This window comes from Rhipicephalus sanguineus, chromosome 6 (genome assembly GCF_013339695.2).
Source record: "Rhipicephalus sanguineus isolate Rsan-2018 chromosome 6, BIME_Rsan_1.4, whole genome shotgun sequence".
NCBI lineage: Eukaryota > Metazoa > Arthropoda > Arachnida > Ixodida > Ixodidae > Rhipicephalus > Rhipicephalus sanguineus.
The window spans coordinates 61326425-61340281 of NC_051181.1; the positions used below are offsets into that span (position 1 = coordinate 61326425).

Consider the following 13857-nt stretch of genomic DNA (forward strand, 5'->3'; position numbering starts at 1 on the left):
GTAGAACGAGTGAAGGAAAGATAACTGTGCACGTAAACACTTGATTCACAACGAACTTGAGGCACAACAACCACTAAAGAGGAGAAAAGGCATCGGAAAACAAGCGTTTCAAGCGAAGGCAGGTAATAGCCCAAATGTAGCCAAATAGCCAACGACAAAAAATCCCGCCAAGTCCACAAAAAAGTAGCCCAATTTGGCTATTTATAGCCCAACCTGGCAACCCTGCAAACGAGAAACGAACGCGTCAACAAAGCGAGCGCGCGGCCACTTTCAAACGGCAGCGCGATAGCACGGCCCCAGCCGCTCACTCAAGAAGCGCGAACGGCGAAACAAAAACAAGTATTAAAAGACGCCGGCGCGCCGGCGCGCCGACGTTTCTCCTCGCCCACTCAAAGCCGCCGCAGAGCCGCAGACAACCAAGACGCTGCGCCGTGCTCCCTCAAGGGCTGCAGAAATTAGCGTCTATTTCCCCCCCCAGAACCACTACAACAACAACAACAACCAAATCACTCTTCTGGGGCTCGGCTCGTCTCGTCCGCCACGGCGCGGAGTGTTCTTTCTTCGGTGTCGTAGCTGCTCTCCGAGATGGACGGTCGCGTTTTCGCGGAGCTCCGTCGTGGGACCAGCTACTCGTAGCAGCGTAAATATCTCTCCTTCCCCAGTCATTTTTCTTTATACAGAGTTATTTAACGCGCGCCTGCGCGTTTTTTATTTTATTTTTTCTTGAACCGCGCCCAGTGCGCAGCCCTTCTTAGGGCTTCAAGGCCATCAAATGTAGATCCCCCACCATAGCCTATCTTCAAGCCATCTTTCATGATGGCAGACGACCTTCCACCAGGATTTCCCCCGTGCTACTATCTATCTACTATAGGCAGCAGCAACCGGGAGGAATGCTGTACGTAGCAGGACAGGATCACGTTCGCACCCTCTCAGCAGGAGAGCGAGACAAACAGCCGCGGGTCACCCCCGCCACAGACGTCCCCTTCGTGGAAGCACACCGCACCCCCTTCCTCCTACCCCGCCGATCCTCCCGCGGACAGCAGCCCAGAGGAAACCCGCCTGGCCGGTTCGCCTGTTCCCTCCTTTCCCGCGGCCGCTGATGTTACGAGGTCCCCTCAGAAAAAGGCAGCCTCCTCTCTCGGCACAGCCAAGACAGTTGCGGCCACCCTCGTCCCCACCCCAGCCACCTCTGACACCATGGAATCAACTGGAGCAGGCGAACAGGTGATCCCTCCTGACGCGGCAGCCAGGCAACAGGCGACGGAGAGCGCTAGGAAAGGAACAGCCCCCCTCCCAGCACGCCACTGGAGGAGGCAGCATTCTGAGTTGCGTCATGGGCACGCTGGCTGTAAACAACGAGGATGATGCGTTCCCCTCGCTTCCCTCCACCGGCGCCCCTCCTGGCACACCCCTCTGCGCTCCGCTTGTACCCGCACCACCACGCGGCCCACCACAAGCGAAAGCAAAACCAAACGGCTCCCCACAGCCTCCAGCCACCAACACGGCTCTGCCACGCCCTTCACCGAAGAGGGCCCGTTCAACGTCCAGCACCAAAGGCCCTGTGGAGACGGCTCTATTCCGCCCAAGGAGCAGGAGGACGAACTTTCGAACCTCCACACAGGAGGCCATCTCTTCGCTCCTTGCCGTGGTGGACGGTGTCGTGTGCGTTCGCGTAAACTTTTGCCGGAACGTTGTGGCCGCTGATGTCCCCATCGGGAGCCCGCTCGAGCCCCTCCTCGCGATCACAGACATCTGTGGTATTAGTTTGCGTGCGAGGAGGGCCTCTAACAACAACGCCTGCAGCGGCATCATTTTCGGCGTCGACACAGCCCTCGGGGAGGACGATATATACAAAAACATGGCGTCCGATCTCCCTGTAACAGCGTGTTCGCGCTCAAGGAAGAACCTCATCGTTCACTTTGAGGGCACCAAACCGCCCGCGGAGGTCTCCCTGTACAAACAGCGCCGAATCGTGAAATCACGACGCCCGCGACCTGTTCAGTGCGATTCCTGCGGTCGGTACGGACACGTCCAGACCACCTGCACGTTCGACCGGCGCTGTGTTCGCTGTGGGGCAGGCCACGAACAGTCGGAATGCACAGCACCGACGGCCAAATGCCTCTTTTGGGGTGGCAAGCACATTGCCACGGAACCGGGCTGCCCTCGCTGGCAAAAGGAGCGGCAGCTCGCAGAGACTCGCGCTCAGGCCAGGAGAAATACCGCTAGCCAGGCGGCGCAGACACACGGCGCCGCGAAGAGCTCCTCCGAACAGGCCCGTGTTTTCCAGCCAACTAGGCAGGGGCTGCCGTACTCTGCCATCGCTGGAGGCAGCTCAAACAACGAGCTACCAGCATCCACTCCCGCCGACCCCTCTGCCAGCGCTCGGCGCGATTCCGCGATCGCCGTGCTCACAGCAGCAGTGAGAACAACGCTTGAGTTCCTCCCGCCGAACTCTCCTACCCACTCGCTTTGCGCCGCGGCTCTCGCCACACAACAAGCCCTAAACCAACATGGCTAGCAGGGACCTCAGCAATCGCCCCAGGCCGCGCATCCTGCAATGGAATTGTCGCTCGCTGCGCCGCCGACACGCCGAACTTGCGGAGCACAAATCTCTGCATGAATTCGACATTCTCGCCCTGCAGGAGGCGCACATGCCGTGCCGAGGACCTGACGCTTCACAACTTCATCGGCTACAGCGGACCGACGACGTGCGCGCTGAGCAACTGCTCTGATGCGCCCTGCACCGACCCCGGTCATCCCCCTGGCTCGCTACGAACTGTCCTGTATGTGCGCGCCGCCCTCGCGCAAACCTGCATTCCCTGTGAACGTTTCTGTGATGACGCAGTGGAGTGCCTCGCAGTGACAGTGCGTGTGAGTGGTGTGGACACTTTGGTTGCGGGTGTCTACGTTCGCCCGAGCTTCCGTTGTGATTACGCGTTTGTCCCCCGCCTCGCCGCGGCGCTGACAGTTGACTGCATCGTGCGTGGGGACTTCAACGCACATCACAGCAGCTGGGGTTGCGGGCTGACTGATCTTCGCGGCCGGTGCCTGTCGGACGCGATTGCCACCACAGGGCTCTCCATTCTCAACACTGGTGAGCCAACGTTTGTGCGCCGCAACACACGCCCCTCCACCATCGATCTGGCACCGGTGTCTCAGTCCTGCTCGTACATCTGGACATGAGCCCCAGACACTACCGGATCGGACCATTACCCCATCGCCCTGTCGCCCTGCCACCCGAGTCGCGGGGCGAAGCGCGTGTTCAGTGTCGTGAGGTGGCGTGTTTTTCGTGAACTTTGCGCGAAACCAACGCTCGCCAGTGATTTTTCCACTCACATAGCGGAGTGCGCGCGTTCAGCCACAACGCGCTGTGTTGTGCCTGCCGGCTCCCCGTGCCCTGACGTGAAGCTGTTGTATTTGCGCGCCGCTCGCCGACGTGCACAGCGCATTGCGACCCGCACGGACCGTGTCGAACATTGGACGGTGCATAATCGCATAGATGCGGTCTGCAGACGACAGGCACGGCGACTCAGGCCAGCGCCTCCTCTATTTTTCTTACAGGAGGCGCTGCTCAGGCGCAAGAGCTGGTCCGGCGTCTGCTCGTCTCTCGGCGATCCACGTCGCCGTAATCGCGCCTGGCCCATCATGAGAGGACCTCTCAACCCAAGGGCCCCTCGCCACCCTGTGCATGCGACTGCGGTTACTCTAGCCATCACGGAGCTGGAACTTTCAGAGCTATTAGCAGACGCTTTTACCCCAGCCCTCCCTGCGCCTCCGAGCGTGGGTGCCGGCACTCTCGGAGGCCACCGTCTGACCTTATCGCCCTCTGCGCCGACAGACGCGGCCGTCTCGCAGCAACTCGCTTGCCTGTGCGACGCCGAGTTCACTGAGCACGAACTCGCTCGTGTGCTCAACCGCAGACGTCACCGCAGCGCGCCGGAGCCGGTAGGCTAACACACAGCATGCTGCGGAACCTCGACGACGACCAGCGCCATCTCTTGCTCTTCTACTTCAACGAGGTCTTCAACAGCGGCTCCCTCCCGTATACCTGGCGTACAGCGTTGGTCGTGCCGGTTTTGAAGCGCGGGAAGGCACCGCGCAGCCTCGCCTCATACCGGCCGATATCCCTGACATCGGTGCCGGGAAAACCATGGAGGCAATGGCGCTTCATCGCCTCCAATGGATAGCCACTGCGAGCGGCACCTTCCCTCCACAACAGTGCGGCTTTCGCGCTCTTCGCGCCACGGCTGACGCGATTACCGTGGTTTTTGGCACCCTGGAACAAGCGCTACACGACCGCGAGACAGCCCGGCTACTTCTGCTCGACGTGCAGCCAGCTTTTGACTGTATCCCCCACACCACGATCATCCAGGCGGTCTGTGCGCTTGGTGTGCAGGGCAAACTCCTACGCGACATTGAAGCCTTCCTCGCCGACCGCTCACTGAGTGTCCGTGTGGGGAAGGCGAACAGTACGCGCCGCCCTGTCACCACCGGAGTGCCACAAGGAAGCGTGCTGAGCCCGTTCCTTTTTAACTTGGCTCTAGCACCGCTCACCGAGTGCCTTCCCAAACAAGACGCTTTCGCTGTGCGCGCGGTCATCTACGCGGACGACATCGCCCTGTATGTGCGCGGCCCCATCCGATGCCTCGCTAGGGTGCGTAAGTGCCTCCAGAACGCCCTAGAGGCCGTTGCCGGGTTCCTGGATGGCATAGGACTGCGCATCTCGGCCGCCAAAACAGAGGCGCTCCTCGTCCACCCGCGTGCCAGTGAACGGCCTACAACCCGCCCCATCACACTCCACGGTGTTCCGCTGCCCTGGAAAACCCACGTCCGCTATCTTGGTATCACCATAGACCACAGACTAAAGTGGATCTTGGAGGTGAGCCGTGTGAGACGTTAAGCACGCCGTGTCGAAGGTGCGGTCCGACGGATTCTCGCGCGAGGAGCCGGATGCCCGGCCACCTTCGCGATGAACACCTACGAGGCCATGGCAATGTCCAAGGTGCATTACGCGCTTCCTCTGTGCAGTCTTCGCCCCATACAGTGGAGTGCCATCGACGCTGACCATCGCCGATTTCTCCGCATGTGTCACGAACTCCCGCGAGGTTCGAGAGTGGCTGCCACGCTCGCGGAGAAAGGCCTCTGGCCGGCGTCACTCACAGGTGACCTGCGCGCGCCCTACCACCTCGAGCGCCTCCATCGTGCACCGGATGGGGCCGCCATCTTGTCTCAGTTGCGGGCATTGCCCAACTCGCGTGTCGGAACACTATTTGACGCGTTTGACTCTATCGTCGTGGATTCCACACCCGAGATTCCCCCGTGCCCCCCTTCCTCACCTAAGAGTGCCGCTCCCCATCGGCTTCGAGCTCCCATGCGTGCGCTCGGAGCGCAACACACCGGCCTGTGCTATCGCACAGGAAGCCGCAGCCAGAATGGACCAGGACCTTGATGGAAGGACACAGTTTTTCACTGATGCCTCCGGCCTTCGCGACCACTCTGCGGCCGCTGCCTGCACGGCACCACAGCTGGCATTGAAGCGCCAATGCCGGCTCACCTACCGCGCCTCCTCCACCACGGCTGAGCTGGTAGGAATACACCTTGCTGCCGACCTCATCCGTGAAACGCCGCAAGGCACACGCGCGGCAATCTACACCAACTCGAGGTCTGCCCTCCGCCAACTCGCCAAAGAGGAACGCCCCCCCCCCCCCCCCCGACTCGCACAACGTGTGGCGTGGTCACTCCACAGTCTGCGCGAACACGGATGCGACGTGGCTCTCCAGTGGATACTGTCGCACATTGGCATCGCAGGGAACGAGGCTGCCGATGACCTGGCAAAGACAGCACACGACCCAGCTGTTCCACCGACAAAGAGCGCGGACTCCGTGGACTCAGCGCGCCGAAACCTTTGGCGAGAGCTCGTGCGAAACCACCCCGACGAGCGCACGGCCGCCGGCTCTCCACCACGCATTCTATCCGAAAACATGCTGACCAGGAAAGAGCGGTCCCTCTTCCTCGCACTGCGGACAGGTTCCGTCTAAAGTCCTTAGTTCCGTCTGGCCTGCTGAGCGCCGGCACCGCCTCCGCGGTGCGCCCTCGCCCTTCTGCAGTGACTGCGGAGAGACGGAAACCGTGGCGCATCTGTTCCTTTCCTGCTCCACCCTCTCCACCCACCGCGAAGCGCTCGCGCGTGCCTTCAAGCAGCTGGGACTTTCGTCTGCCACGGTGGATGACATTCTGCACCCGGTAGGATCAGCCCATCGCGGAATCGCTCGGAGGATTTCATGCAAGACGGACGTGTCCCGCGATGCCCTGTTCGCCCGTTTAGGACGTACTCGTGCCACTCGCCGTCGACGGCCCGTGACGGTTGCCTCGTCCGCTATGCCGTGCGTCTCTCACCGACCAGGGCTTCGCCGCTCCGTCACCGATGTGCACCGTGCCTCTAGCCAATCGTGGTCCCGTCCCTGAACTCTTGTGACCGGCTCCCACCCCATCTTTTCTATCTCCTTCTTCTCCGTCGCTGTGCCCCTACTACTATCTTTTTTTCTTTCTACTTTTCTTTTTATCCCCATCCCCCCACCCCTATAAGGCACTGCGCCGTGTCGCCTCAAGGCAGACAGAAATTAGGTGCATTTTTCCTTTCCTCTGAACCACTGAAGAAGAAGCCCATCGCGTGCGACCTGCCCTGCGCGCGGTCCTCAACTACATCGAGGCCGCGCAACCGATCGTCTTCTCTGAACCACGCCGACCAAGCCCCCAACAGAGAGAACTCCCGTGTCTTTTTTTTTTTCTTTTTTACCCTCTCCCTCCAGTCATGTGTTTCCCTCGTGTCCCTTTTTTTCTCCCCCCAGTGATGTGTCTAACTCCCCCAGGCCTCCCCCTCCACTCAAACTCTAACTTCTCCTATACTTTTCTCCCCACTCCTCCCAGGTGTCGCGGCTGTGGTGTCCTCGCCTGAGAGACAGTTACTGCGTCACTTACCCCCACTCATCACCTAATTTTCCCGAATAAAGAATCTCTCTTGAACCAGATCAAACGCCCGGTAAAGCCTGCGAGCGTTCTATGAGCTGCACGGGATTGGTCGAGGCTTGATTCAAATTCAAATTCAATATGCATTGTTTAACGGTCCAAGACATGAGAATAGCCTGTAAAAGCCATAGAACGGTCACGTGATAGCCACCTCCTCTCCCATGACGCGACGCCGCACGAGTAGAACCGGGGAGAGAAATCTTGAATTGCAGCAGCCGTCGAGGCATTTCATCGTTCTGTCGCGTTTCGCCCTATCTACATGAATCAGAATCAAATCGCTGTTGTTGTTTTTTTCTCGCAGTCGTGACCGCTTTATCGCCGTGGCAGCGCTCGGCGAGCAGCGTGCATTTGCACCGTCATTCAACGAAAGACAGACGCCCAAACATCGGCCACTTTCAAAGCACCCTGTCGTTTCCCCGTGGCCGCCGCGGGCGACCTCGTTCACCGGTTGCACGTTTGAGAGCAGCACTATAGCAGTGCGCTCGCAGTCCGTCACATGGCCTCTTTTCAAATTTCGCGGGCTTTCTTTACAACGCGGAAAAAACAACACCGCGAGTCGTATCGTACAGGAAACAATTCAGTCCGTGGTTTCTAAAAGTGCTGCACAGCTCAGTGTTCATATTTTGGGTTTTCAGCCAATAATTAAAAAGTTAGGTAATTAAAAATAATTAACTATTTAGTTTAGGGCAAAATAAAATATAGCCCGAGTATCTATAGGCTAGTGCGAGTAGTATACGTTTGGTTCAATTTGCCTCTGAAGTGCCTTTCATTTTCAAAGTCTTGGCTCAAGTTATGTGGGACAACCTGTATATAGTGGACAGAGTGAGCGACGCTAGCATCCCCCCCCCCTTCACTCACGAGCGAAACGAGTTGGTACGCCACTGAGCGTGGTCAGTCTTTAGCAGCTCTCTTTAAAGGAAATTTTTCCTCCCATCCAGCCATTCCGCCAACAACACCGTTTTCACCGAAAGAAATAACAGTCCTCGACAATGCTCGACAAAGCTCGGCGAGCTTCGCGTTCTGTCGGCCTCCGTGCTTTTGAATACCCTCACAACCGTTCTGCTGGCAGCGGGTGCAGGTAAGTGCAGAGGCTGCGGTCGAGAGTAATCCGGCTGACTAATGCTAGGACACCGTGCGTCGTGTGGATGCGCCTGCTAGCGGATGATCCGCGGATCAGCCGTCCGTGTCTACGACAAATCCGTATTTGGTCAATCGTCTGAATGCACCATTAAGGCTGCAGTGTTGGCTATTCGCTTTTATGACAATGTAATAAACATTGACTATGCAAAGTATACTCAAGCGTAGCTCAAATACGCCGACAAACACTACCTATGCAAATCATGCACTTTGTTGCAATGAAACTTCCATCGGTGTTCTAACGCGAATACCGACGTTACGCTTGACCATGAGCTACCCCTTACACGTCAGTGTGATTGACGAGCCTGGCAAGTCCATAATATGCGCACAACTACTAAATTAACACAAAGATGCCAATCCACCTCGCAACGCTTGGTTCAAAGCAAAAAAAAATACGGCACTGGCTCGATGACTGCTTCAGATGAAATTGATTCCCACAGTGCGTAGGATCTGGCTGAATTTTGTATCCCCTCCTTCAAAGAGTATACCGATGGAACAAAGTGTCGCATCTACGGGAGCGGGAACAATAGGCCTTCGAGCGCAGTTCATTTATCATAATTCGAGGTACTTGTGCGCAGCGCGGTTCGAAGATATCTGCACTTTCTTCGTGCCGCGACGGATTCCGCTTTTGTCAGTAGGGAACCTGCAACGTGAAGTGAGTGGGGCGTCCAGGGTGCGGCTGGTGCGAGCAGTACGAAGGGGCGACGACCAAACGGTTCCGGAGCTCGTATGACCACATTGTCTCGCAGCCATAGCACAAACACAAATTGTACCCTCGCACTGTAGTTGAACAAAGCATAGCGAAGTATTGCACCAGCTTTGTTATACCCCCCGCGGCTCCCGCCACACCAAAACGGTAAGCTTCCATGACGGGTGACGGTACACGTAGAGATACTGTGCATGCTACCTCTGGCAGCATACAGAATAATTCTACGGACATGGCCGCGCAAATGAAAACAAGGACCACACTCTACAAAAAAAACCACAACTACTTTTATGTTTGCGGTCCTAGTGCCGATGTGCGCTGCCACATCCTGTAATAACAAACTAACTTCCTACTAGTACGTCTTAAGGAAATACTTCAAAGGGAAGCCCTGTTATGGCGGTACAGCTTCTCCGGTTGTGGCACACGTACCGTTAGCATTTGACATTTCTGTGAAAATCTTTTCGGCCGTCTTAGCGAAATAGTCCGTCTTGGCCTTGCACACGTGAGCGCTGAAACCTTTGCAGGCGTCACTCGTGTCGCCCATCTTTTGGATCAGATCGGCTGAAAGAAAAAGAGGGTGATGTGTCAGTAGTGAAATCTGATTGATCACTCTCGGTACAGTATTTCGTCACAGTTCACCGACAGGTTGCGTCTGAGAAACGCAGGTAATGTCGATGAGGTTTTTTTTTGTTCTTCCCCAATTCCTTTTCGGAGCAGCTGAATTCATTTCAAGTGGAATTCAGAGAACCGCAGTTTGCTACTGACAACACTGCTACGTAAAGGTAATGACAAATGCTAGCCTACATGTGCAGGTTATATTTACACTCGGAATGTACACTGTAACGGGATTCATGGAGTCGTCTTGGCCACAGTAAATGAGGCTCATCATGGTCCCCGTACGATAAATGATAGGCGTCACATTAAGATACAACAACAAAAAGATGGTTCATATCCAGCTTTTGTGGACACATCACAGCCAGCGCCCCTGGCGGCCCCGGCGCGAATCTAGCGCGTTTTCAATGGAACTGGCGAGTTTTTCCCGAATAATTAAGTGTAGAGGTCGAATGTTGAAAAACGCAGACCACAGAGCGCTTCTGGGAACCTAAACGCACGAGAGGACTGCAGCGATCATGTTGCAGTAGGCTTCAATTTTGTTCCCAGAGCAGTTAAAGATTGTACAATGGGAGTCTATGGAAACGGCGAAAAATGTGGCCTGTTTTTCGAGACAAAAACGGTCACTGTCGTAAAACTAAGCAAGTTATGTTAATGGTCAGGAAATCACATGTAGTCCTGACACTCAGCTTTCGTTTGAAGCCATTCTCAACTTGCCGCAATTGGTATAACATTGTTCCCTAACGCGTTTTTTGAAGCGCGGTCGTTCAAATGTTTTCGGTAAATTGATAAACCCTTGCTTACCACAGGCGACAAGGCGTCCACCGTGGCCGAGTGAGCTAATCGCTCAAGTTCGGAGCACGGCATGACCGCGCCGCCACCGGTTCTATTCCTGGCGACGGATCAGGATTTTTTTTTTTTTTTCAGCCCGTGAATTAGTTCCACAGCTTCGCACAGGATGTCGCCGCCGAAACAAAAAGAGCTTTCGTTTCGGTTTCCATTCTTGACTGTAATCTTGAGCTGCCGTTTCTTTTTCTCTTTATTATATGACTTTTTTAGAGTATGTTTAAACACTCCACGCGTATCACATCGTTCAGATCTACATTTGTAATTCTTACTTTATTCTTTTTAAACGTCCTAAGGAACAGAACGCCCGATCAATTTATGGTGAACAAAGCTCTTTCGAACTTTTGTACGCGTATTGTGGTGGAAACTTATTTCTCCCTTCTCAATGATGTGGTTACGATCTCCTCGTAACCTACAATTCAGCAACGGTACCTACAATTCAGCAACGTAAAGGAAGCGAACTAAGCTTAGACAATCGAGGCATAGTAATTAAATGACAAAGTTAGACGTTTTTGCAGTTGCTTTTTACTTTAGGGCTAACGCAAATGTCTGTCGTAATCTTAACCATAGAGTTTCCTACAATACTTACTAGAGGGAACTCTGGCGCTAGTGTCTATGGGAGCTGCAATGCATCGCGCTTCAGACAGCATGGGAATCATGGGTAGCACACGGATTTGTCTAAACTTCGTTCTTTCGGCTCCGTTTGGCTCCGCGTCACCTGCATCCGCTTTGTCGCAAAACGAAGTTAAGCAAAAATCAGCAGTTTCACTTCACCACTTTAACGTCTTTAGGCTCACCGATTCAAATCTGGTCACGAAGTTCACAACGATCCATTCTTTTATCAGAAAGAAAACCAAAACATAGCAATAAACAAAGCCACAAGTGCGTTCGAAGCCCACAAGCACGAAGACTAGGCAAATCCGTGTACTACCCATCATTCCCATGGTGGCTGAACGATCGCAGCGCCAGAGTTCCTTCTAGGTCATTTTAGGAAACTCTATGATCTTAACGAACGAAAGGGAATTTTTCGAGGGGTTCTTTTTTTTTTTTGTTAGACACTGCTAATGAAACCAACAGATAATTAAGCCAATCAAAGAATAGGAAAAATTATTTGTTCTTTTTCACGCAGCAGTGCAATGATTTCGCCCTAACTTAAATGAAATCAAAGTCGCTATTTCGACAAACATCAGCGGACGGCTCATATACCCTCTATATGCTGCGCTCTCAACTCGAAGAGACTGTGCGAAATCCCCTTTCCTACCTGGAGTGGCTGTGTTCTCTTACAGCACCATTTTGTAGAGTTACGCGAGGCTGGATCTAGAAGAGTTAGCTGCCAGCTTTACTTCATTTGTTGCCATCGCACTCATTGCATCGTCCTTGCGGTGAAACTGGGATATTGAGAGTTTGACCGCAGTATCTTTATAATAGCTATCGTATCACAGGCTAGCCGCCGCGCGCTGTGGCTGAATGGGTTGATCATCCGTGCTGGCTGTTTGCGCGCAATCGCAGGGGCCTTGATTCGAATCCCAATACGGTTTTTTCTTCTTTTTTTGTCCCTCTCAGAATTGCTTATGTTTGCTGCGGTGGTACAGCGGTTACGGTGCTCGGCTGCTGACCCAAAGGGCACAGGTTCGACGGCGGCTCCAACATTTTTGAACAATGCGAAAATGCTAGAGGCTCGTGTACTTGGTTTTAGATGCACATTACGAACCTGAAGTGGTCGAAATTTCCGCAGCCCTCCTCTACGGCACGCCTCATAAACATATTATGGTTTGGGCACGTAGAACTCCAGCAACTATTATTACTAGTTCAACGCTGCTCAAGATTTAGTTGCGTGTTTTTTCACTGGAGCATTTCAACCAAGATATTTGTTGCAGTTTCGGTTTCCCTTTTGGAAATGGAGCAAGTAAACTTCTAATGTTTTATTTTTTATTACCACGCAACCCATTACTTAATAACGAAGAAAAGGAACCCAGATTTTACCCACCACCACAAACGCGTTTGTGGTGTCCTGACTTCTTTCTTGTGTCCGTGTTTGCACGCCCTGTCTTTTCAGAATGAAACCAAGGCAAGCATGAGGGCAGCCATTTGTAATATAATGAAGCGTTTTAAAGAAGTACTCTACTATTAGAAACGACGCAGAAACGTAACCAGTAATAGCAGAACCAACGCAAAGCTTGTATTGTTGAATCGTCGCCTTTTTTCTACGGGAGCAGCGTTCTCTGCTTCTGCAAGTTGTGCTGCTCTTTTGCATTACATTTACTTCACCTCCGAAAAAGAGCCATCCTGGCTAATTACGGACAGCGGCACAGTGACAGTGAGGCTTTAGCAGGTCCATATGCACAATCTCATGCCTCGACATTGTTTGATTACAATAAGTCTCAAGCGACTTGACGGCGTATATGAAGTACGAGGCTTGCTAGACCACACGGTACGGGCCGTGGTACTTCGGAAGAAGTTTCGTAGACCGACCGGGGCCACCTAGGAGTCCAGAGGCCAGGCCCGTAGCTAGGGGGTATGCCCCAAGGGCCCGCCTCCCCTCCCAAAAGTTTGACGGAGGCGGTGTTTTACCGACAAGAATAATGAAAATAGGTGTTTCTCTCAAACTGTCAAGACGTTCAGCAAGGGCCCCCTCCCTTTACCCAACCCCTCCCCCCCCCCCCCCCCGCTGAGTGGCGCAGGCCGGCGGCGGGAACGGTAGGTAAGCAGACACGGAAGCGAGCACGGCCGCGCGCGCCGTTGCCATAGCAACGACGGAGAGATCTTCAACCGGCTGCTTTCTTGCTGGCTTGCGTTTCCTTTCTTGAATTCTTGGCACTCGCCACTTTCATATGAAGAATGCTGTCTCACGCTCATAACGTGCATGCCATTTGTGGCCATGAAGCACTGGAAGTGCCGGGTGCGCGGCGATAATGCTCTCGAGAGGCATGCACGATATCAGGACTGTTTTTGTGAGGCGAAACGACACCCTTTCAACACGTTCTTTAGTGTACGCTGCTTTCCTGAAAAGCATAGGTAATTTCATAGGCAACGCCACTTCACGCCGTTGAAAGAGTAATAAGAGGGAGTAACTAAGAGGGAAGTCCAGGCATGGACACATGCATGTTGTCTTTACTGATGACTTTCCCTTAACAGGTGCCCATGTTAGCAGCAATGTACAACAGAGTGAATGAAAACAGCGAGGAAGAAGACTTCAAAACTAACAAGCGCTTTTCGCTTTACAGTTCTGCTTACCGGTTCAATGAGACAAGTATTCGACGCTCACTAGATTGCCCTCCGCACTGTGTTCCCGAGCCAAGCCTAATTACGGTTTATCAAACTAATGAACAGATCAAGCTCGCCTTGCTTGTTCGCCTCAGGTTTACGACTAACGTGTCGGTAATGCACTATATATATATATATATATATATATATATGCGTGTCTGTGTGTGTGTGTGTGTAGAGAGAATGCATGCCTTGCGGGTAGCACTCACTAAAAAAAGAAAAGATGCTTTTACTAACGTTTCAGCCGTGACACCGCTTACGTAGGT

The 13857-nt window shown here is 53.8% G+C and overlaps 1 protein-coding gene across 1 annotated transcript in view; it reads right to left on the bottom strand.

The window, feature by feature from the left end:
* Positions 1-4678: 4678 nt before the first annotated feature.
* Positions 4679-13857, bottom strand: part of LOC125758852 (uncharacterized) — a 54495-nt gene continuing 45316 nt past the window's right edge. The window contains exons 4-5 of the mRNA XM_049416519.1: positions 9299-9430; positions 4679-4815 (exon numbers count right to left, since the gene is read on the bottom strand). Of these exons, the coding sequence (XP_049272476.1) occupies positions 4679-4815; positions 9299-9430 (269 nt within the window). The remainder of the gene's footprint in view (positions 4816-9298; positions 9431-13857) is intronic.